Source organism: Melospiza melodia, chromosome 2 (genome assembly GCF_035770615.1).
Source record: "Melospiza melodia melodia isolate bMelMel2 chromosome 2, bMelMel2.pri, whole genome shotgun sequence".
Lineage (NCBI taxonomy): Eukaryota > Metazoa > Chordata > Aves > Passeriformes > Passerellidae > Melospiza > Melospiza melodia.
This window is the reverse complement of record NC_086195.1, coordinates 135402125-135426094: the sequence shown is the minus strand read 5'-3', so window position 1 is coordinate 135426094 and position 23970 is coordinate 135402125. Positions and strand designations below refer to the sequence as shown.

The following is a 23970-nucleotide window of genomic DNA, read 5'->3' as shown; positions in this document are numbered from 1 at the left end:
ACAATAAGGTGGGAAATTAGCGATGCTAGCATTCAGCTCCCCTGCCCTGCCGTCCCCATATGCTCCTCTCACAGCCTGTGCTGGCTGCTTAGCAGGGTGGCCACCGTGCCTGGAGAGCTGCAGAGCGACACTGGCACAGGGGACAAGAGGGGACAGCTTTCTGGGGAGCCTGGACCATGCTCTCACAGGCTCATCCACGCAAGAAGGGGAAGGACGAGGTGTGCCGTGCGCTGGCACTGTGGCTCTTGCTGTCATGTGTGGATTTAATTGTGTCTGGACGTGTTGTGATCAAAATGGCAACTCCTGTTACTCCTGTGACCCCATCAGCAGCTCTGGTGTTGTTTCCGACAGACTCCGAGGACGCAGAGAGGGGGAACGACAGCGGGACGCCACTCCCCACCTCTGATCACGGCGACAATTCGCTGGGCTACACAGGTAGAGTGCACCTTTCCAAAATATTCCTGACTGCCTCCTCCTGGCACTTCCCACCCCATCTGCCATTGCCACCTGTACATGTTCCTTTAATCATCTCTGCTAGCTGGCTCTCTTCCTCCATCGCCTTTAGAAGTTCAACGTTATTAGCGCTGTTGGGAAATATTGTTGTGCCTTTTAACTAACCAAGAGTGTCCTTGTGTGTGTGTGTTAGTACATGTCAATGATTTAAATGTTTAAGTTTGCTTTGTTGAGACAATGCACCCATTATTTTCCTTTGAACTGTATATATTAGTGCATGAGGCAATGTATCATCTCAAAGAAAATTTTCCAAAGACCAAGGGGATTTTTCCATATGTTTATTTGGGGATTTTTTTTTTTTTTTTTTTTTTGCTTTGTTTCTGTTATAAACAAAAGTAAAATACGTTGCAGCAGGGAAGAAAACCCAAATCAGATTAAATGTGATGGGAGAAGAGTGTGTTTCATTGACTTCTGCTTTGCATAAACTACAGAAATGTGTCTCTAGGCCAAATAAGAAAAGCCACAGAATAAGCAGCACCATACAGCAGTGATCTCTGAGGAACCCAATCCTATAACTCCTCTGCAGCCTGAAATGTTTCCCAGCTCCAGGAGTCACTGACCACAGCCCATCTCAGCTGCAGTCATGGGTTTTCATGAACTACTGGTTGTCCAGTGTGACTCAGATATTCCTAACTAAAATGGTCTTGCAGGGTACAAGAAGAGGATAGGCAGGTATAGAAGAGAGAGAGCAATTTCTTGTCTGTTCATAAAACTTCAGGCCCCGTTATATGCCACTTACAGTGATTGCAGCTTTCATCACCTACCCCTCACAATCATCTCTGCATGTGGTTTAAAACCTTGACACATAATTTTATTTCAGTTTGAAATATTTTTTTTCTAAAAAGGAAACAAAAAAGTAAAGCGATACAAATTTTGCCTCAGTCGTGATAGATGCCTTTTTAGGAATACATCACATGAATCCTGCTGCACATGGATTATTTAGACTTTTCTACATTTTGAATATTCCTATTAATTTTGTTCTAAATTCTTCCCCTTGCATGCTCCAAGTTCATTACATGTTCATTTCTGATGCATATAGGATCATCATATTGACAAAATACAGCTTTAAAAATGATTTTTTTCTTACTGTATGTTAGAGCTATGCTTTCAGAAAACAGGGTTTGGAATCATGATCCCTGGTTCTTATGTTTAAACAGCCACTAATTCACTTGGAACAGAGAGTCAGACTCTTTCAATAATAAACTGGTTTAGTTTTACCTGGAGATCAGCAGTCAGTTCCCCTCCATCCTCCCCACACATCCCAGGTCTGGGGCTGGTGCTCTACAGGCAGATTCCTGCACCTGCCAGCCCCACACCTGCCCCATATGCACCCCAAAACCTCCCTTAGGCACCAGAGCAACAGGGGTGAGGATTTAGAAGGAGATTCCGTCATTTTTTCCACTGGAGAGGGGCTGGAGGCTTTAAGCAGGCGCTCCCATGACAAGTGCAAGGGAGGGTGATGGCAGTCAGAGGGTGCAAGGGCTGCAGGCACTCCTGCTCCAGTATTAAAGGCAAATCAGGCAGTGTTTAAGACAATACCTCCACTCTGAGCCTGGGGGTTTGGGACAGTGTCCCAAACAGAGCGCAGACCCCTCTGCATGTGGCACCCCCAAGGATCCTTGTCCTGTTCCGAGGTGCGCACAAGCACTGCATCCCAGCATCCCAGGAAAGGCTCTGCCGGGCACTGCAGCTGTTTAACCTGCCTCTGAGGGAATAATGGGGTCACTTGAGAGCACTGACTAAGTCAGCCCTGCCCTAGCATCTCCCCAGAGGCTCCACTTCTCAGCTCCAGGCCATATTTTAATAGGTGTTTTGCAAGTGGGCAAAAAAGTCAGGATCGAGTTAGAGGCAAAGCTGAAAAAAAATTAACACCTAGAAGATGACTGGTCTTGTTTAATTGGATATTTTGTGCCTCTATTTGAATGAGCACCAAGCAAAGGAAAGACCAAGTTTTATGCATTTAAAGATTTAATGATCCAGTATTTTTTCTCCTCTGTGTAATAGTAATCAGTAGCACTGTGTGCATACCTTGGTTTATATGGAAAAGCCCTGAGGTATTTATTAAAATTAGTCCAACAGGTTTCTCTAGTAATCAGTAAGAGTTTAAAAAATAATACTCATTGGAATGCAACCTTATAAGTAAAGTTGCCTTTTCTTTTTTTCCCCTCCTAATTGTGGGCTCATTCATATGGGCCTAATATGGAATTCATGGATTTTACAGAAGAATTCTTAGATAATTTTTGTTCTCTCTTACCTTTAGAATTCTATTCTTCAAAACAAAAACCATTCCAAAAGCTTATTTGTACTGAAAATTCTGACTCCTTCCTAAATATAATAACCCAAAATGTTTCAGATAAGTTTGAAGTTGTTAATACATTTCCAGATCATTACAACAAGGAAATGATGAACTTCTGTTTGCTTTCTCATGGTTCCCAGTATGTTATAGGACTGAACTCTAGATTGTTTTAATCATTATGGTAAAGCAACATCCACTAGACAAGACACGTTTTATAGATCATCAGGGTTTTATAAACAAAACAATTATTAATAGTTATTACCTGCAGACAACTGGAGAAGCTTTATATGCATTTATATTAAAGGTAATCACTTTCAGAAAGCATTTCTATTGTGCATAGGTAGGGGCTAAATAAACCACACAATCAAGAGAAGTTCAGACACTGAGGATTGTTCCATATGCATGACAATGGTATTAGACTGAAGGAGTTCATTAGAAGGGGGGGTTTTAATGCATATTTACTACCAGAGAAATATCCAAGAATTGAAAACAATCTAAAAGCTGATGTGGCCACATAGGCAGCATAGATTCTAGATGTATTTGGATTGATTCAGCAAAGAATTCAGGGTTAAAAAAAGTTAAGAACTTTTAGCTCTGTTGGTGTAAAGAAATGCAGTTGGAAGATTACCTTGTCTGCATCTTCACATAAGATCAGTTCTACAGTGACAAGGTCAGATTGGAAAATAATTGCATTGCTAAGATGTGTAACAGCACAAATCTAAATAGCTATTCAAACAATATGCATAAAGAACAGGCCAAATCACAGTGAGATTCAATGGGATAAAAGAATATGAATTAGATACTTTGTGTTGTATTTAATTTGTCCTAAGGAAGACAACCAAAGTAGGTTTCTGAAATGCTGCATGAGCACGCTTGTTTCTCTTTCTACAGACTTTAGGAAAAATGATTGCAATACATTTCACATCCCCATCAGCTTGGGTCTAAGTTCAGAAAGGAGAACCAAGGGATAGGAGTGAGAGAATACAATGAAATTTAATTTGATCACTAAAGGAAGACAGGGGAATGGAAGATGCAAGTAGGAATTCAGTTCTTTTTCAGGTTTAGGATGTGGAGATGTCAGACCAAGCCATTGTTTAGGCAATTATTTTAGAGGGGAAAGAAATCCTAAAGTTACCCATCATTGATCTTTTTTTTTTATTTTTTTTATTTTATTTTAATAATTCCTGTAGAAAATAATGGGGACAAATAGAAGAGGAAAGGAAGCAAGGAAAAAGATCTAGCAGAGTTGCCACTGCTAGATCTCAGAGGAAGAATATGGAAAATCACCTGAATAAGATACTGGAGGGGATGGAGAATTTAGAAAAAAAAGGTCATAGAAGGAAATTCCTTTAAAAACATCAGGGTTTCCAAGAGAAGGGCTTGTATTTAGTCACTAAATGGAGCAGATGATGTGTTGAGTGATGTCCCATAGTACTGGAGAAGCTCTGAGAGCCACAACTCTGCAGCAGGGAATAGGGGAACCTGAAGAGCATAGGATAAAACCATCTTGACTAAAGCTACTAAACAGATGTCTCTGTTTAATATTTACTGTTGGAACAGATTTTCAAGAAAAGGCTGAAGTAATTAATATTTCCACGTCAGATATCACATGTGGCGTGCCAGCCTGAATAGTAAAGAAAATGTTTCCTCTTGGCTCACAGGATCTTTTTTCCTCCCCCTAAGCAGTGCAAAGGCAGTAGGTGTCAAGTATGAAGCTCAGTTATTTTCCACACAATCAGTGGCTGCAGAGCAATCTCTGAGATGGCATTGTGCTGTGCTACTGAAGTGTGTGCATGCAGGATATCCCAGGAAGTAGCACATTTCCTGTTAAATCAACTGTGACATAAATATTGGGGATCATTTACCAGATCACAGAGTATCACTTGTGTTACAGGGACCAGGGGGATGGCTTGTTAAATTAACACTACACAGCCAAACATTTGCAAGCAAGGATCACCACTCCTCATTAAGTAGAGTCATAACTTTATAAAGGGATATTTTCAAATACTTTTTTATTCCTAGTTTTCTCAGATAACTCTTCCAGTATGCAGAGAAATCCTGTGGTTCCCAACTGAGACCTGAAATTAGTCTTCAGGTTTTTTCCCCCTGATTTTAATCCTGAAAATATTGTGGTGGTACTGTTTTGTATAACAAAGGACTCCTCTTTTCTCACATTGCCTTTCTTCTTTAATACTACATTGTTATGTCATCAGGAGAATTATTCTTAGTAGATCACTGCTTGTCCCATGTGAAATAGGACAGGTTGGCCTTGGAAAGCATTTTAAAGGGAAATCTATCTTCATTTCATGGCCATGTCTGAGAAATTTCTTTCTCTAGTCCAGTTATTTTGCATAGGTGTGTTACATGGTACTTGTTTTGAAAACTGGTAGTTCAGAATACATGTTAAAAAATATTTCTTTGACATCAAAGGTGTAAATCTACACTAATACCTTGTTAGAAATGGGAGTATGTTTCACTTTTTTAAAAGATTAGTAGATGTAGTAAATGTACATACAGATTTTGAGGATGAGAGAAAGAGGGGAGAGGAGAAAAAGCTGTGACATCAATAGGATGAGAAATAAAAATTTTGGAAATAAATATTTGCAATTTGGAATTCCTTCTAAATTAACATCTTTTGTGTTAGTTGGAAAGAAAGACCAATACTGGTGAAAAAAAACCACACAGCAAAAGCAGTTTGGCTAATGGGCTGCAAAAAGTGAGGGATGAAGATGTAGGCTGCAGTGTGGATATTTTTGATTTGGGGGAGTCTGTAATTTCAGATGGGAAGCAGGTAGCTAGTGATGTCTGAACAAAGCAAAAACCTCATTTCCATGCAAGGATTCCAAGTAAGTTATTGGCAAGTCTCATATTGCACTGCTTTCATCAGGGCAACCACCTGTAGAGAAAAACAAACACTTGTTTGCACTGCAGAACCCACAAACATCTGACAGGGCTGAATGAACCACTAGATCAGATAGCAGCAAGATTTTTTTTCTTTATTTATTTTTTTTTTTGTAGTTACAGAATCTTTTTTGCTAGTGGTACCACAGAGTAGATTTCAGCTGGGCATTTACATCTCAGGATATGTACAAATCTTGCAGTTAAAACCCTTTTCCCAGTCTTTCTTCTTTTTTAAAACTTACTAACTGAGCAAGTGTGCTCTTGAGTAACTGAGAGAATGAACACAAAGCCCCACGATACCAATTTCCCAATTTTGCAAAGTTACTCTTAGACTACATCTGCACTCTAAATCCAGGAACAGATGGGTGCTGTTATGCCTATTAAAAAAAAAAAAAAAAAAAAAAAAAAAGAGTTAAAAGAAAGATCCCCTGCTCTTGTCTATCAGCAAAGCTTTCTGTTCCCCATGTCAATCTAAACTGCCAGAAAAGTCCTTTCAGTTTTATCCTTCTCTTTGCAGGCAGTCTTCTGACACAGATAGTGAGGATTTGCTTTTAATATGTATTAAAATATAGATGTAAATATTAAAAAAAAATCAACAGGATTGCCTGTCAATGACAGCAGGCAACGCTGATATTAAAGCAATAATAACTTAATCAAAACTCATATTAGCAATATTGGAGCACAAGTGCTCCCACTTACAGAAATTTTGCACTGCCAATTTTTTTGAAAAAGTTAATAGGAAATCTCCTCCTCCAAATATCATGTTACACTTCAAGGCAGTTTTTATTAAAACAGGAAGCATGGCAATGTCCCATGTTTCTCAATCAGTGAGAGCCAGAATATTCTGTGAAGGATTTGTCTAATACTGACTTTGGCAGCAGTAAATGCATCTTCATAGTTGAGGTGCTAGGAGTTTTTATAAACATCCATATCTCAAGAGGATGAATTTGAATTTGAGAAGGTGCAGGAAAGAGCTATTAAAATAGTTAGGGAACAGAAAGTTTATTTTGATGGAGGCCTTAATGAAAGGGAGATGTGACTGCATTTATTGCAGCCTTGTGATTTAGAGAACAAATAGAAAAAAAGCACATTGCTTTTGGAGAAATACAGTTATTGATAAATAGCTTATCTTCAAACAGTACTCAAAATCTGGGATTTTATAAAATGGGATTCTAAACTTTTATTCATGTTAGCCCTTGACAAAAAGGGAAGCAGTTAAAAAAAATTAGGATAGAAATTTAGGATGTGATACTGCACAGATTCTAGAGCATTTCTCAACCAGGAGTTTAAAATCTCCTTTCCATATATTTAGATTTGTGACAGGCTATGAGAGGCTGTACATGCTCGATTTGATTCCCCAGGATGAGCATTTTAATCTTGAGTTCACATGTTCCTAATTAATTATGAGACAAGTAAAATCAAAATAAAATGCATTCACAGCATATTATAGTTTCTCTTTTCCATTTGGGCTGTCACAGACAAGAACCCCTGGAGTTGATGAGAGGCTTTCTGCTGAGGGCCTCCTAGCAAGAGCAAAGACAGAGCAAATTACCCTCAGACACTGCTGTCAGTTCAGTGAATTAAGTATGCAAAGCAATTTGTGAAGATGTTCTGAAGTGCAAATTTCTGCCACTAGGTCAAAAGAGTATGAATTATCACAGGATGAGCAAGGTAAGAGGACATCATTCCCCATCATCTTCATCAGGGTGTTAGACAAGTTAGTCTTTGATTTTAGCCAGGCAAATTGTTTTATTTAAAGAAGCAGGAAGTTAGTAATGCAGATGATTACATTACACGCAAAGCCCTGCATAAATGAGAACATTAACTTATTGTATCTACAATAATGCACTTTCCTGAGTAGTACAGGAAAAGAAAAGCACTGAAATGTATTTTCTACAGTTTGGATATTACCACTGTTGGTTATTTATCATAATATTTACAATATAGGATCATGGATGTGCAGGCTAATTCAGATTGAAAGCAATGATTGGAGGTCTCAAGTCCAGCTTTCAGGGTCAAGTATGAGGTCAGACCAGTCTGGTCAGGGCTTCAGCCAGTTAGGTGTTGAAAACTTTCAAGGACAGAGCTGGCACAGCCTCTTGGGGCAGCCTGCTCCACTGGCTGCGTGTCTCATAGGGAAAAAACTTCTCCTGTCCAGTCTGAGCCTCTCTTGCTTTGTTTTGTGCCTGTTGTCCCTCTCTGTGCCACAGCCCCCTGTGAGGAGCAGGTCTCCCTGTGCCCAGTGACCCCCATCAGCAGGCAGGGAGGCTGAACTGTGGCTCTTCAGTCCCCCTGTGATTGCCTTTTCCCCAGGCTGAGCAAGCCCTGGCTCCTCAGCCCTCCAGGCAAGCGCTCCAGCCCTGAGCATCCTGCTTGGCCCTCTGCTGAGCTCAGCCCAGTTTTCAATGGCTTTACTGGGAGGCCAGCAAAGGCTGAACTTGCTGCTGGCCCAGAGCCTCAGTGCCCACCCAGCAGAGCTGCTTCCCAGCCTGTTTGGGTGCAAGGGGTTCATCCTGCTTTCCTTTCCACAGCAGGATTTGCATCCGTCCTTGTTAAAGGTCACTATGTTCCTGTTGTGTCACAGACATCTTTTATGAAAAATCCTTTCCTTAGGATTTTTCCTCCTGAGAAGCTGAGAGGCCTCAGGAACAAAATGTAAACCAAACCTGCTGCTGTGGAATGCAACAGGTGCATCTGGGATTGGCCCATGTTGGTTGTTTCTAATTAATGGCCAATCACAGTGAGCTAGCTCGGACTCTCTGTGCGAGACACAAGCCTTTGTTATTCATTCTTTCTTTTGCTATTCCTAGCTAGCCTTCTGATGAAATCCTTTCTTCTATTCTTTTAGTATAGTTTTAATATAATATTTATCATAAAATAATAAATCAAGCCTTCTGAAACATGGAGTCAGATCCTCATCTCTTCCCTCATCATCAGACCCCTGTGAACACAGTCACTGTTGGGCCACTCCTGCAGCCTGGCTGGCAGCCCTGCTGTTGGACATGTGGACTGGTTCCCCAGCTTGGTTTTGCCTGTCAGCAGAGGAAAGTGCCTTCCCTGCCGTCCTGCAGGTGGCTGATAAGGACCTTGGGCAGGCCAGGTCCCAGGACAGACATTGAGGTCCCTCTTTTGTCACAGTTCTCTGGGTGGGCTGCTGCCCATCACTATTAACTTTTAGGTGGTGCATCATCAAGTTTTTGCTCATCTGATAGTTCACCCATCCAGACTATAACATCCCTGCTTGGATACAAGAATTCTGGGGGAGATGGTGTTGAAAACAATACATGGGAGTCTAAAAACGTAAATAGGCTGTCGATTTAGGATTTCCCATCAAAACTGATCCCTGTTTGCACTGTTTTTAACTGCAGTTCTTCTCCCAGAGTTCATACATCAGCATCTATCAGCAAATCCAGTTATTTTTGTAAACTCTCTCTGGAAATGCTGCCAGCAATTTCTTTTCAGTGTTTTGTGTGTGTATGTGATGGTGTTGAACCCAATACATGGAAGTCCAAAAACACAAATAGGCTGGTGGAGATGGTGTTGAACCCAATACAATGGAGTCTAAAAACGTAAATAGGCTGTCGATTTAGGATTTCCCATCAAAACTGATCTCCCCTGCTTGCACTGTTTCTGACTGCAGCTCTTGTCCCACAGTTAATAGATCAAAATCTATCAAATCCACAGTTATTTTTGTCAGATCCCTCTGGAAGTGCTGCCAGCCATTTCTTTTGTGTGTACATGATTCTTGTGTGTTGCTTATCCATAAACCTTAACAAGTTGAACCATCACCTACCAGTGTTAAAACATTGTAGGGAGCTTTCTAGAAGGAACTGTATTGATTTTCAGTGACCCTTGTATAAGGAGGGAGATGTTTTTCTGTGGTACAATTTACTGGAGAACATATTATTTATAGGACTTTTGTCTAATACTTCCTAAAAGGCAGTGAAAAAACTACTCCTAAAATTCACTGCTGCCGTCTTTATTGCAGAAAATACCATATTAGTTTTCACTCCTAAATAAAAGCAGAACCCTGTTGTTTTTTTAAGTGTGAGTACTTTGAAACAATCTCTTCCAAACCACTAGCCTTTTTATTAGATTCTCTACCTCTGCTTAGACTCTTCTTTTTCTTCCCATCAGATGGTCCTTGTGAGGTAATAAGAACCAGTTGCTTCATCCTTCTTCCCTTTTCTTTAATTTTATTTCCTTCATTTCATGGTTTGTTTCTGAATAACTACCAGGAAAAGAAGGAATAGAGTAACCAGCCCACTCATACATTCATAACTTAACCACTCAAAAACCACTGAAGAACATTATTCTGTATTTATTTTTGTCTAATCTTCCGCAGAACAAATTTCTCTGTCTTGTTTCTGGAGTAGTGCAAAACCAAATATAAAAATTGTCTTTTTCTGTTAGGAGTAAGTACTGCCCAAGGGAGACCAAATCACTTTTCAGTAGATTTAAAGTTTTGATAGCAAAATATAATTTCTTCCATTTCAGCAAGGTAATTTACTTGTGCTCTGGTGTGTAATGAGGCCTTTCATCGTTTCATATGTAGATTACTTTATTTTTTGATTAAAAACAAGTGGATAGTATTGCATTTCCATCAATGGCAATTATAAGCTTTGACAGGAAGCTCAAGATAAAGGAAAAAGAAGGTAAAAGGAACTTTTTGATCAAGTGATTACAAAGCTATTGTTCAGGATTTCTTCCAAAACCTCAAAAGGCAAATTTAGCATAAAAGTCTGGTGGGAAGGAAGATGCCTGTTTCACTTGGGAAACCTACTGTGCAGTGTACAAGTATTGCAGAAAGTTTATAGACCGTGTTTAATGGAGAGTAAGTGCATTACAGGAGGCTGAAAATGGCTTTAAGGTTACTTTTCCTTCACAATTCCATCTGTTTAATTACAACATCCAGACCATTATCAGAGGGATCAAATAGGAAACTTATCTGTGAAATATACTGTAGAAATCTGTGGGAATACTGTGAACACTCTTGTGCAATATGCACTCAAATGATTTTCAGTTCTGGAGCACACAGCATCACCCATGAGTTGACTGGATTTTTATACAAAAATTTAAATGCATATATATAAATACTTCTATTTCTGTCCTTATTAAGAATTAATAAAATTATATATATAGAACATGATAAAAAAGATATTATGCAACAAGCAATTAAATAAAGCCTCTGTAAAAAACAGGAAATTTTAAAAGAGAGCAGATATAGATATCACACTCAGCATTTGTATAATGAGTATACAAATGTGTATTTGTATACTCAGTATACAAGTACTCCATAGATGTATTTGAAGGACTTTGCAAGAACTGAAGATTTGGAGGGAAAAATAAAATCCTCAGTAATCAGCACTGAGCAGAGGCTTCCCAGAGAGGCTGTGGAATCTCCATCCTTGGAGATTATCAAAAGCCACCTGGGCAAGGTCCTGGGCACTCAACTATTGGTGGCCCTGCTTGAGAAGAGGGACTGGACAAGGTCAATTCTACAGGTCCCTCCCAAGCTCAAGCAGTCTGTGATCCTATAGTAAAAATTTACACACAAAAAAAGGTTTGTAGATCTTAACCTACCTGAAGATAACTATTTCCTTGGCCAAAAGTGTTCCTTGAAAAACTAAAACTCATGTGAGGAACAGCAAGATTGTTTGTCTGCCCATAAAGTCCAGAATGCAGAGGCATTTTCTTTCCAGAAAAAGATGGAAAACATCACCAAGATTAGGAATTCTTTGCTCTTTATTCCAGAAGTGCAAGAGTTATAGAGCCCTATTTTTTAGAGGGATGAGCTTTTGCCATGCCAGTGTGTTAGAATATGCCTCTTCATGTGCTTTATAAACTATTTAATTGATATACAAATTCAATATGTCATTTATAGGCTTATCCACTGTATACACACAAGTGTTTCAGGATAGCTTGTTTCTGTGTTTACCCAGAATCTAATCTAATCTATCTACATGCTGAATATTGATCCAAACCAAGGCAACTACAAATATCAAGAGAGTAGGGTCTCAGAGAAGAACAGAATGGTTTATAATGGAATAGAATAGATTATATAATAGAAATATAGAATAGAATTATATTATAGGATACAATAAATTGTTTATTTCTATTTTAAACCCACATGACTGTAAATATAATACCTAGACAGAAAATACTTGTTGAGATCTCCTTCTTATCTGGGTCTTTAAAAGCTCCCTGAAGAGTGAATGGATCTAGTTTTCAATTCTGAATAATTAATTCTTTTGTAATACCCATATGGCATCTTTATGAATTTTCTACTTTATTTTGTTGTTGTTGTTGTTGGGAAATGCCCTTGTATTAAGGTTAAGGTCTTTTTGTAGCTGCAGATGCTCTTCAAATCTGCTGTCCAGAAGCTGCACTGAGATAAAGAGAAAGCGTCACGACACAGTTATTTTGGCAGCCTGATCAAAGCTGGGAGGCTGCACTTAGGCAGACAAGTGTATCAAAGGGATGCAGTTTGAAAAGGCTGAGTTAGCATTCCCAAAACTGTGACCCTGTGATAGGCTCTGCAGTGCTGCTGAGAAGCGTTGTGCACCCACCAGGACACAGCTTGAACCAAGCACAGTGAGAAATTGTGATTCACTACAATATCTTGCTGCTTTTATTAATTTCCCTCTAGCCATAACACATCTGTTCATGGTAAGACTGATCCAATGCCCATCCAACCAACTACAGTTGAATTATTTCAGCAAGCAATGGATTCAGTAAATACTATCTATGGGAAGATCTAAAAAAACTACTTAAAGCTTAGTTAAGAGAATGAGTCCAACTAGAACAACACAGGGCCCTAAGTCCTCTAGCAGCTTCTCAAATGTTATTTCCTTCTTTTTTTACCATTATAGTGGAAAGTCCTGTCTGGTGAGGCTTGGAGTATTTGTTAATTAGAGTAATTTTTGCTTATTTATTGGTCTTTTCCAGTAGGGATAAAGAACGTTCAGGGCTGTATTAGAGCAGTCAAATAGTCAGGAGAAGAACTTGGATTATAACCTGTAGTTTATTATAAGTGAAGTATTCCATATAACTGTAAAATAACTTGTAGTTTATAATAAAGTGAAATATTCCATATAAGTGGAATCTTATATTTATTTTCATCTTACACAGAATCAGTGACTGAAGCATTGCAAACACCCACTGGCCACTTGCCTCTTCTACTCTATTGGAGCAGCAGTGGAGAAGAGTTTGAGTGATTTGCTGGCGTTTTCCTTGCTCCTTACAAATTATTTAGTCAGCATTTCCTTCTGAGTCAGTGAGTTTGGCTTCTTAGTGCCACTACAAGGACAGAAGGAAAATGAGACTCTGGGGGTGAAGTTCTAGAGGACTGGAGCAGTTTGGATGTTTTCTGTACTTTTTATGTATTCCATAGAAGTGAAATTAGAGAAACTATTTAGACTCATGGCATGACAATATGGTATGCAGCTGTCTGATTTCCAGGTTTCTTTATAAACACACTGGGCTATAACAAACAGGAGCTGTGGGTGCCCCATCCCTGGAGTGTTCAAGGCCAGGCTGGATGGGGTTTTTGAGCAACCTGGTCTAGTGGAAGGTGTTCCTGCCCGTGGCAGGGGATTGGAATTTTATGATGATTATCTTTCAGGTGCCTTCAAACCCAAACCCTTCAATGATTGTTTGTTTTTATAAATCAAACTGATATACTAGCCATAACTTGACTTGAATTTGCTGTAACATTCAGTGATATTGCTCAAAACAAAGCCCAGAGGGACTTCTTTTTTATTTAGCTAGAGATGACTGTTTTTCCAACATACATAAAACCTACCAAAATTCAAATACCTGCATAGCATTTGAATATCTTTTGTTCCCAACAGAGTTAAATAACAATTGTATTTAAAAAATGCTGTCAATTACTATTCTCATCTCCTTTCTTTGCACCATTATTAAGAACATCTAACTCTGCTTTGTCTACATAATATTTTGTATTTATAAATGCCAATATTTTTTTAAGCAAGAGAGTAAAATAAGAAATTAATTTTGCAAGGTATGTTAAAAGTTCCCAGGGTCACACAATGATTGTTGATTCCATTTGGAGAGACACCAAGGGGTGTTTCCATATGAATGGTTTCCTGTCTTTTCAAGCTCTAAATAGCTTAAGGCTCACTAATTATACTGGTGCTGGGACTACCTTAACAACAGCAAGCATCAGAACATATTTTAGATGGTCAGCACAGAAGAAGTGGGTGAGGGACCCCCAGGGATTTCATCAAAAGGTTAGCAAACCTAGCAGCACACCTTGAGCACCAATCACTGAGGCTAATGAGACCTCATTTAAATAGTTTTTCGGGGAATTAGAAAAGATCGCCTTCTTTTGGGAAATGAAATCTTACTCTGATTCATCAAACAGTAGATCTTCTCTACTTTTTTTTTTGTCTGTTATATTTTTACAAATATACTCCTTTATCCATGCAAGGATATTACATTAATAGGCATATGTAAAATATGCTGCCATTAGCACAATAAACTACTTTCCTGAGACAGAAATGGAAAAAAAAAATCTCTACAGCAGATGCATTTTCTTTAAAATGGAGTCTATTAATCTATCATATTAGCTACTAAATGAAAACAATAACACAGCTAATTTTCCTTTCCAAATCAATGAATTCCTTGATTAAGAGCATTCAGAAAATAGTCTGAAAGAGGAATAAGTGTGTTAGCTATGACGTTAAGATTGTAACAATTTATGCATTTAATTGTCATGGTTTTAAAGTGAAAGGGTAAAATTTATGAACGTAAAAATATATTTATAAGAAAAAACATTAACTCAATTTAATATAATTTTGTAAATAAAATATGAAGATTTTGTTCATCTTCATTTTAAATGCAATAAACAGACCTACTGCATAAATATTCTTTTAAATACTACATAAATATTACTACTAATAAATATTCTACTACCTACTACATAAATATTCTTCAGTTCCACTGAAGCTGATCTTTCAGTGTTTTAACATTGAAAGGTCTTATAGCAAAACCTAAGGATGCAAAAAAATTAGGCCAGAATGCCTTCAATGCTTATATAATATAAGAATTATTTCCTAGGTGTGTTCTTTCTAATTTAAATTACCTATGGGCAACACAAGTACCTCCGCTGGCAGAGAAATAAAATAGTAAAATACATAATATTCAAATAAGAAGCCCAGAGTAGTGTCACAGAATAAAAGCAGCAAGCAGTAGCTTTGTGTCATTCTAAAATTGTTTTTATTTTCAGTGTGTCCTTTCATGTACAGGCAAGAATCATAAGGGATTTGAAACAATTAAATTTCCTTTAAAGAATGATTGCCTAAAGACAGCCTGGGAATATAATACTAAAATAGTAGAAATTAACTGTACTGCTACACTCTAAGTACATTTCACAGCTTTATGTTCCCCAAAGGTGCCTGGTGTGTGTGTTGCATTCAGTCCATCTGTGATTGATGGATACAAGTTCCTCATGGCTACCAAATCAAGCATAATGCCTTTTTGTTACACCTGGTATGGCTCTCAGTGTGAGAGGATGGAAAATTCTAATTCACTAAAGAGATTTTACTGTAATGCCTGATATATATCAAAAATCTCTTTAAAAAAAAAACATTCAAGATATTCAGAATTTTATGTGGTGGCTCCATATCATTAATTTTCTTAAATGATCTCCCCAGAGGTTTTCATTGTGTTCAAGTGAGTGGAGTATTGAAGGGTTGGTATTATCAGCTGCCACTTATAAAGTAAGAATGCAAGGATTTCTCAATAAAAGTCCTGGGGGTTTCTTTTTTTATCAAGCAGTTGAAAAAAATAGACTGCTGAACACGAGAATATAATTTTTTTTTACATCTTCGGGAAATCATAACGATTTCTACGAAACACCAGTACCAATAATGAAGCATGTTTTTGGCAAAAGTTATTATGTGGCATCCAAATCTCATTAAAGACCCCCTTTGGCATGGGTAAATTTAGTTAGATTGGGCCTGTTGTTCTTTGCCAAGTGCTGTCTTGAATTATTCCACACTAAAATGCTTCATGTGTGTTACTGAATGCCATGGTCCCATTTATCCTGATTATTCCAACCTGCAGAGTTACAAATGAATTCACAATTGTTTGTGGAGATGTGGTTCAGTTCCAAGTGGCCCGAAATTCAGGGGGTATTGCTTTTGATTACCAGTCCTTTACTCAGTACTGCTCAAAGGAAGGGTTAAGGACAAGGATTTGTATGGATCCATGCTCGAAATTCCATGGATCTGATCTCTGCAAGCTCCACACCTCTTCCTCAAAGAAGGTATATATATATATATATATATATATATATATATTCTATAGCAAAAGGTGTATGTAATATACATATGTTCTATAGCAAAACCAGCAGAAATAGATCTAGCTGGATTTAAATCATAGGAATTTTACCAAGGAAGGTGTGCAAATAGAACAATAATTAGTTACCTGACTGAAGTGGTGAACACCTCATTCCCTCTGCAGCTGCCAGTTCTCCACTCCTTTAGCAGCCTCTGAGGGAAGGGAGGAAGGAGTGACCAGCAATCTGCTCAGCTGGTAAACTGTAACATTTTTGTCTTAGAATAAATAAGGATTCTCCTCGTAAAATATAGGCATTGTTTAGGAAAAAGAATAAAATCTAATGAAGGTAAGTTAGAAAGACTTAGATAAATAACCTCTGTACAAGGTAAACAAGATTTTAAAATAGCTAATTTTCGCACATCTACTTTATGGCAAGACAGGTAACACATATTATTGGTCCAGAGCACTAATCAAATGAAGCTGTGGACTAAACCATGTAGAATTTCACAGATGACTGCATTACAGAAATACATTTCCATTGATTTTGGTAAACATAAACAGAAATCAATGATGAAATGAATATTGTTCCTTTGTATGCCAGAATGAATGGATTTATATTAGGTTTGAGCATTGAAAGTGTTACAGTGGATGGAGAAATGCCTAGCTATTTATACTAAAAATATTCAATGTGAGTTTCATAGATAATCACATAAAATGGTAAGAGAAATGCATGAAGTTTCTCAAGTAACCTTTGTTTAGAACTCAGAGAATAGAACATTTCCTAATGTAGCTGCTGTATATCAGACAGAATCAACAGAAACCAAGAAAAAGCTTCTCAAGTGAAACAAACATCAGAAAACATCTGTCCTTGCTGACTTCAACAAGCTGCTGGCAATCTAATGATGTTATAAGTTTTATACAGTATCACATATAGCAAGGTTTACAGAAAAGAGCTTTACATTCTGTCTCTGGAATATTCCCTCTTGGGTTCTGGTTAAATAAGAATGATCTCCACAAGCAATGAATTACAAGGGTTCATAAGAAGGTTGTGTTTCACAATTTAATTTGATTTCCATTTCTTCTTGACTTTATGATCTGTATAATTCCAACTGAATAGGAAAGAGCCTCTTATATTCCTCCTTCTGAAGGAAAACCTCATTTTAAATGATGGTTGCAATTGTTGCACATTGGAGTAAATAGAATCTAAATGAAAGGAAAATATTTATTGAAGGTACATTACATTTTGTTATATGACAGAGAGTTTGTTTGGAAAGCACAGTTAAGTAATGAAATGGAATAAGTGCTTGAAATCATGATATACTGTATATCTCAGGACCTCCCTAGCACTGCTCTTCAGCCTTTTCTAGTAAATCTCTGTTGAAAAGCAAAGGAAGAGCATCAGGGGCTGCTTCTGTACAGAACATAAACCATAATAATCAAACATTTTTGATTCAATAAAGTGGTTATGATGGCATGTTATGTAGCAAAGAAAAAAGTGCATGTTGAGTTGCTTCAAAGGTAGAATAATACATACAAATAATACAAATATTTTAGATTCAAGGCCAAAAGCAGTCTTTACTTGTCTGCATTTTTACACGAACAAAACTTCTGTGATTGCAGTCTTGCTTTTCACATTTGAATGTCAACTAAATTTGACAGAGGAGGGAGATCCTGGTTTTCTCTCCAGAAGGCAGGTCCCATTCTGTTTGAATTGCTTGAAAAAAGAACAAATCTGTACATGCAGGCTGCCTTCAAGCACAGGCTGACCCTTGGCCAGCCAGCATCTCCAAAATGGTAAAAGGGAGGCACAGGAGGGAGCTGAGTGTTTGCTGTGCAAGGAACACTGTGGGAGCACTGGCGAGGGTGCATTACACCACACACAACGTAGAAAGCACAACAAGAGCCACCACCAAATTGTGGCAACGTGAATGCTGGGAGAAGAAGGCAAATTCTTAGGAAACCTCATTGATCTGGTTGTTCAGGAAGCCATTTGTTCTCATGCCATGAGCTGTCGTGTATTATTCATGGTCAATAGCACTGGGAAATTACTGCATAATTTGAAAGAAATGTGAAGTTATCATCATATTAAGAAAAATAATTTATCCATTCTCAGATTTAGGGACTTTTTTTTTTTTTTTCCAGGAGCATTATATTACTCTCTGCTGCGAAGCAGGTAAATAGACAAAACATCAGGAATAATGCTTTCAGTGTAATGTTGTTTCTTAATGGAGAGTAAGCACACTTAGCTAAAATATCTCCAGTGTCTAGAAGTGCTTTGCCACAGTGCAGCAGCAGTTACTCAGAAAGCTCTCTCCCTTTAAAGCACCAGAGAGTCAATTGTCCACATGTGATTTTTGTTCAAGCACAGGTTCTGTCACACAGTTTCCTCCCCTCCTTGACATATTTACAAACCTTGGCAGGCCTACCAAAAATTTTTTGGCTTGTACCGCTGGATTCTTCTAGCTGAAGGAAGAAAGGTGGTGATGGGTTTGTCATTGTTACCCTTCTTGCCTCTGAGGTCACTGCCAAGTCCAGGAATACCACAAAGCTCTCTGTGAGCAGGTTTTTAAAATGCACTGACTCGAGAACTGAGTCAATGGCAGTGTGGAAAATCAAGGTGAAGCAGACACTTCGCTTGTTGTAAACCCTGACATATTGCACACAGCACACACGCTGTGCCCACAACAGGAGCCATCTGTTGGGATGGCTTTGTGCCTGCACTCAGCCCAAGGGATCCTTGTCCCTCCAGCACGGGTGCCAACAACAAGAGACCTGCTCAGGGAACCAGTGCAATGCTGTGAGCAACCTCTCATCACTGAGGAACCCCCTTCCCTCTGCTGGCCTTGGAGCACTGGTACCACATGCTTCTCCTCAGTTGTTAACAGCCTCTAATTAGCAGTAGTCATATTCTGAACCTCATTTGTCAAACTGTATCTTGGCTAAGCATTCAGCACACTCAGAAATAGAACTGTTGGAAATACTGTAAAACTGTCTTTTCAAGAGCATCATGTTGCACTTGGCTGAAAGTAAGCTTTTGGGTCTTACTGTGATATAAATTGAACATGATATTCTTTTCCTGAGAGAGCAAATCTTTGAATATGACATCCAAAAATTGTGAAAAATAATTAGTAATTAAAAAAAAAAGTCAGTTTGAATTTTTTTGTGTTGCTTTTGTCTGAAAGGGAGCAGAGCCAATAAAAGAAATAAGCCTGACAGGAGGACCCTCGCCTTCAAAGCTTCAGTTCCAGATAAAAGTCCAATGAAAAAAAAAAAAATCTGTTGCACAGTGACCAAGCTTCATCCCTTACACCAAGACAGAAAATCCTATTATTGAGCACCCTTCTTCAAGTGGATGTGGAGAACTGCCAATTAACTACCTCTGCTAAGTGACAGACAACCTCCTTGATTGGCTTGAGAGCACGCCTGTCCTGATGAGCAGCAGCAATGCTGGATTTCTGTGCTGGATTTGCTCTCAGAGCCCCTTTGAAGGTCCCAGCACCCCTCTTGCAGATGCAATCCTCATTTGGGGCCCCATTTGCATTTCAGCACCTCCCCTCGCACCTCATACATCAGGGATGAGGGCTGGATGGGCAGGGTCAAAAAAGAGGCAGACAGTCTGCAACTCAAGCAAAAAAGCTTGTTTTACACAAAGTACATGCAGGAAATTTTCTGTCTTTAAGTGCAGAGCTCAGTCGTGCTTCCTGTTCTGCAGCGCCCATTGAGTTTTTTTTAATTTCTTTTTTTAATGGTCATTCTTGCTTCCCACTCTCTTCTCTACTGTAGTAAAGTTTATATTCTGAGGGGCTAAAATACTTAAAATTCTTCCCAAAGTCTCACTTCTAGGTATATATTTCTGGGTTTGATTTATGTATCTTAGAACAGTTAACAAAAAGTAGTTTCCCCACAATCATTACCTAATTGTGTGGGGTAAATAGTACTGGTTGTCCCGATATGAGTGTGAGTTTGCTGTAGAATGTAGAGATAGTGGTGATGGCTTCTAAACTGTATTTTATAGGATTTTAAAAAATAATTTTAATCACTGAAATGTTGCAGAGAACCAAATTTTGCTTGTCGTTACTTATTGTTACTCGTTTAGATTAAAAAAAATCTCGTGTAACTGCCCAATTTATCAAAATCATGTAAAAGACCTAACTTGAAGAATGCATTTGAACAATTTAAGATTCTAGGACGTTTCTATAGCTTTTCCTTGCTTGTATAACATTAGAAACAGTAATGAAATGAGATTTTAGCTGGTCAACCTACCTTGTTCCCAAATGCAGCAGCAGGTAGAAATTAAGCATCACCTCCTAAAAAGTTCTATATGTTTTTCACAGAAAGTGGTATTGTTGTCTGTCTATCTGACTTTTCTACTTTGCACAAGAGAACAAAGGGAATAGAGCAAAAAGTACCAGATGCTACAGAGACTGTGAGGAAGACTGCGGTAGGATGAAGATCTTGAACCTGTTCCTCTCCTGTGCTGACATCTGGCATCCCTGCTCCAAGCTGGGATAACCAGCACAATTTGGGGACAAAAGTTTTGTGCAGTTTATCATGAAACAGACAATCATGAAGGGAATATTTCACCAAAGTCACTTTATAGCAATGTGGAGTTCCATTATGTGATGAAGTGACTGCACAAGCTTGACTCCTGTAGGATAAAGGAACTGAAATTCTGGCTTTAACACAAAATGCATTATTTAATCTTATCCCTAATGAGTGGGGGAAATAGAGCTTATATATCTATATAAGTTTAGTAAACACAGGAAGGTATATATCAAAACCTCTTTTTCCATACACATAAATCAATTCTAGCAAAGGGGCTAATCATTCCTTGCTGAATTAATTTCCCTTCTGTTCAATATTGTGGATAATATGAATCAAATAGAAGCTTCCTAGTTCATGTCTGGCACAGGGAGGTGCTTTCATTCATATATTTAAATCTGCTGTGTATTCATCACATCCTTTTACAGGAAAATAGATACAGACTTGCAAAGAGGAACTAGAATCGTAGAATATTTGAGAAGCTTTTGGATGTGCAGTGTAGGCATTAGAGCTCAAGTGAAACACTCCAGTCATTTACAAAAAAGGTAAGAGCAGCATAATACACACATTTAGGGCCATTTGAAAAGAAGGAATGAAATTGGATTCCTATTTAACAGTAGACTCTCCCAAGAGCTCTGAACAGTACTCCATTACTCATTTGCAAAAGCAATGAAAACATTAATTGACCTCTTGATTAGTATTTAAATAATAAATACCAAAGTGGATTAATGCACTGCCCTTTTACCTCAAAGACATAGTTTAAAACTGACTTGACAAAAAAATCAATTTAATTACATGATACTAAAATTGCAAGTGCCAATAGGTGAGAGTTTCCATGAACACGAGGCCACACATCACATAATCATGCCAAAAGTGGAATTTATACAGTGCTTTATTTTATTTTTATTTTTTTTAATGAATGCATGCGGGGTGTGTGTTGAAAGAAAGCAGGCTGCCACCTGCCACAGAAATATCCCATCCTTGTGAACTAAAATATTTGGTTTAAATGCTAGAAACCTGAAAACTGACACAGTTCCATTATCACATTCAGCTAATTAAAACAGATACATTATGGAAAGAAAAATCAAATGTTTTCTGTAAAACTTATATTTTGTGGAATCACTTCACGTATATCTGTGGAAAGTGAACTCAGATTTTTAGTTTTTGGAACACCTTTACATACAAACTTGATGTTAGCCAAGTCAATGGAGTCTGGAGGTTCTTGTTTATATTAAATTATTTAATGTAAGGCTTTCCTTATGACTTTGACAGCTGGGAAATATCATAAACTGCTCTTAGTAGGCTTCTACCCTAAGGAGTGGAAATCTCATGAGGTCATTTATTCCTTTGAGTTTTCTTTTATCTTAGTCTGAAAACCCTGAAAACAGCTGGTCAAAACAGATCAGGAGAAGAGTCTCTGTCCCCATTTGGGTGGATCCCAAAAGAAAAATCCTTAGGGCAGATTCTGACATTTAACATTTCCCATGGGTACCTCCAGATACATGCTATGTTCTAGGGAAATTGGATCTGAAATCGCCCCCATAGTGTGATGTGATACAATTTTTGGCTTAGGACAGTCAACAAAAAGTAGTTTCCCCACAATCATTCACTAATTGTGTGGGGTAAATAGTACTGGCTGTCCTGATATGAGTGTAAGTTTGCTCTAGAATGTAGTAGATAACCCTAACTTTTGGAAATGCAGCAGTTGGGACTTTTTAAAACTTTGATTTATCCAAAACCAGATTATTTTCTGACAGGATGTGCTCTTCATTTATGCATATGTATTTTTGATGAGTACAGTTAGGCTCTTATCATGTCAGACAGAAATTTCCTTGCAACGCTAATTTAAACAAGAGTTAAACAGATATTTTTCATAAAAGCTACCCATCTTTGGAAGAAGTCTTTGTCTTTTCCATGAAAACATGGAAATTTTATTAAAAAATGTGTTTTGACTGCATTCAAGATATTTTTTCAATTGCTTTTCTACTATATACAGTTTTTACTTGACGTGAAAATGAAAGTGCATTAGATCTAAGTGTGCAGGCATGTAACTGTAGTAGGGAAAAAAAGGAAATTACTTCAGTTTGATCGATCTTTTTTAAGTGATTGCTTCTCTTTATCAGCTTTGTGTGATGATTATTCAAGTTTTGGCTCTTAGGAACAGCTCAGTTGAAAAATAAAAGATTTTTCACATGTTGTAACAATGTGTTTCAGGCAACCAGAAATTATTGTGGCAAAGAGACCCCATGGTAATTCTGTTTGAAATAGATTTCTTTTCCTCCATTGCTCTTCATCCTTAGTTGTTTCAAAGATTAGGGACTCTACAGAGAAAGAATCATAACTGTTCATTCTGTAGAACACCTAAGACAGCTTTTTATGGCTGTCATTTTATTGAATCTTCTTTGCACTTTGGAAGTCTTGTTAACAATTTTGGTTGGCAGTGGACTCCTGAGAAACTGAGTAATTTTTCTGTTCCCCTTCATATTATAAAGAAAACCATGGAAGAAGGTTGTTTTGTTGCAGTTTTGTTTTGATTTTTTTAATAATTTTGCTTTATTGGAAAGTTAGCAAGAGAAGGTCTACTTTGAAAAGACGGACCTTGGTAAATTCTCTAACTCACCTTTTTTATGCTCCATCACAAATCCTTCCTGGTGCTCTGTATGTCATAGCAGTTTGTTCACTGATATATTCTTCCTTCAATTTGCCCCAGAAGGCACAATCTAGCCATGAAAGCTCCACCTGCTTTATAAGATGCACTTAATGCTACTCGTGAAAATTACTTTGATACAATGTGTAAATTAGTGTTGAAATGCTGTATTTTAATTTTATTCAATTGACACTTCTTAGCATTAACCCTTTAGTCAGGAGGCAGATGCCCTGCAATTTGAGTGGGTGATGGCAATTCAACACTAACAAGTCCAAAAATCACAGGCACGTTGTAATTGCAAGTCATGTAGGTGCATAGCTATGAGTGCATGAATAATCTTAATTTACTTATAGGTGTGCTGAAGTTCTGAAGGTATGACTAGTCAGAAAATCTGAAAGCTGAAGGAGTAGTTCACCACAACACTGATTCTGTGTACAATTTCAACCCCACAAACAAAATCAATCCATTCATACACTTTAGTGTATTGCTCATTTGGAAAGAGGTTTCTGGGCTTGACTGAAAATGCACTGCTAAATTATCTGTTGATGTCAGTCGTGGTTGTTTCAAAACCACAATCTTTTAGAAAACTACAAAATTGCGACATCAACACCTGCCTAGGTGCTATTTAGGTTAAGCTTCCTAGATCTCATACCAACAAAAACTACCACTTAAATAATCTTATTCATATTTCTGACAAACTTTGAAAGCCCTTTTATGTGCTTTAGAACCTGAGAGAGAGCATTTACAACGCAAGTGCTCATTTTTG

General features: G+C 37.9%; 1 protein-coding gene across 4 annotated transcripts in view; it reads left to right on the top strand.

Moving 5' to 3' along the window:
- Positions 1 to 23970, top strand: part of ROBO1 (roundabout guidance receptor 1) — a 684128-nt gene that overhangs the window by 327640 nt on the left and 332518 nt on the right. For 2 of the 4 annotated variants that reach the window (XM_063150061.1, XM_063150060.1), the window contains exon 3: positions 352 to 435. The exons of the other annotated variants lie outside the window; for them this stretch is intronic. In XM_063150061.1, coding sequence (XP_063006131.1) covers positions 352 to 435 — 84 coding nt within the window. The remainder of the gene's footprint in view (positions 1 to 351; positions 436 to 23970) is intronic. 4 annotated transcript variants of the gene reach the window in all.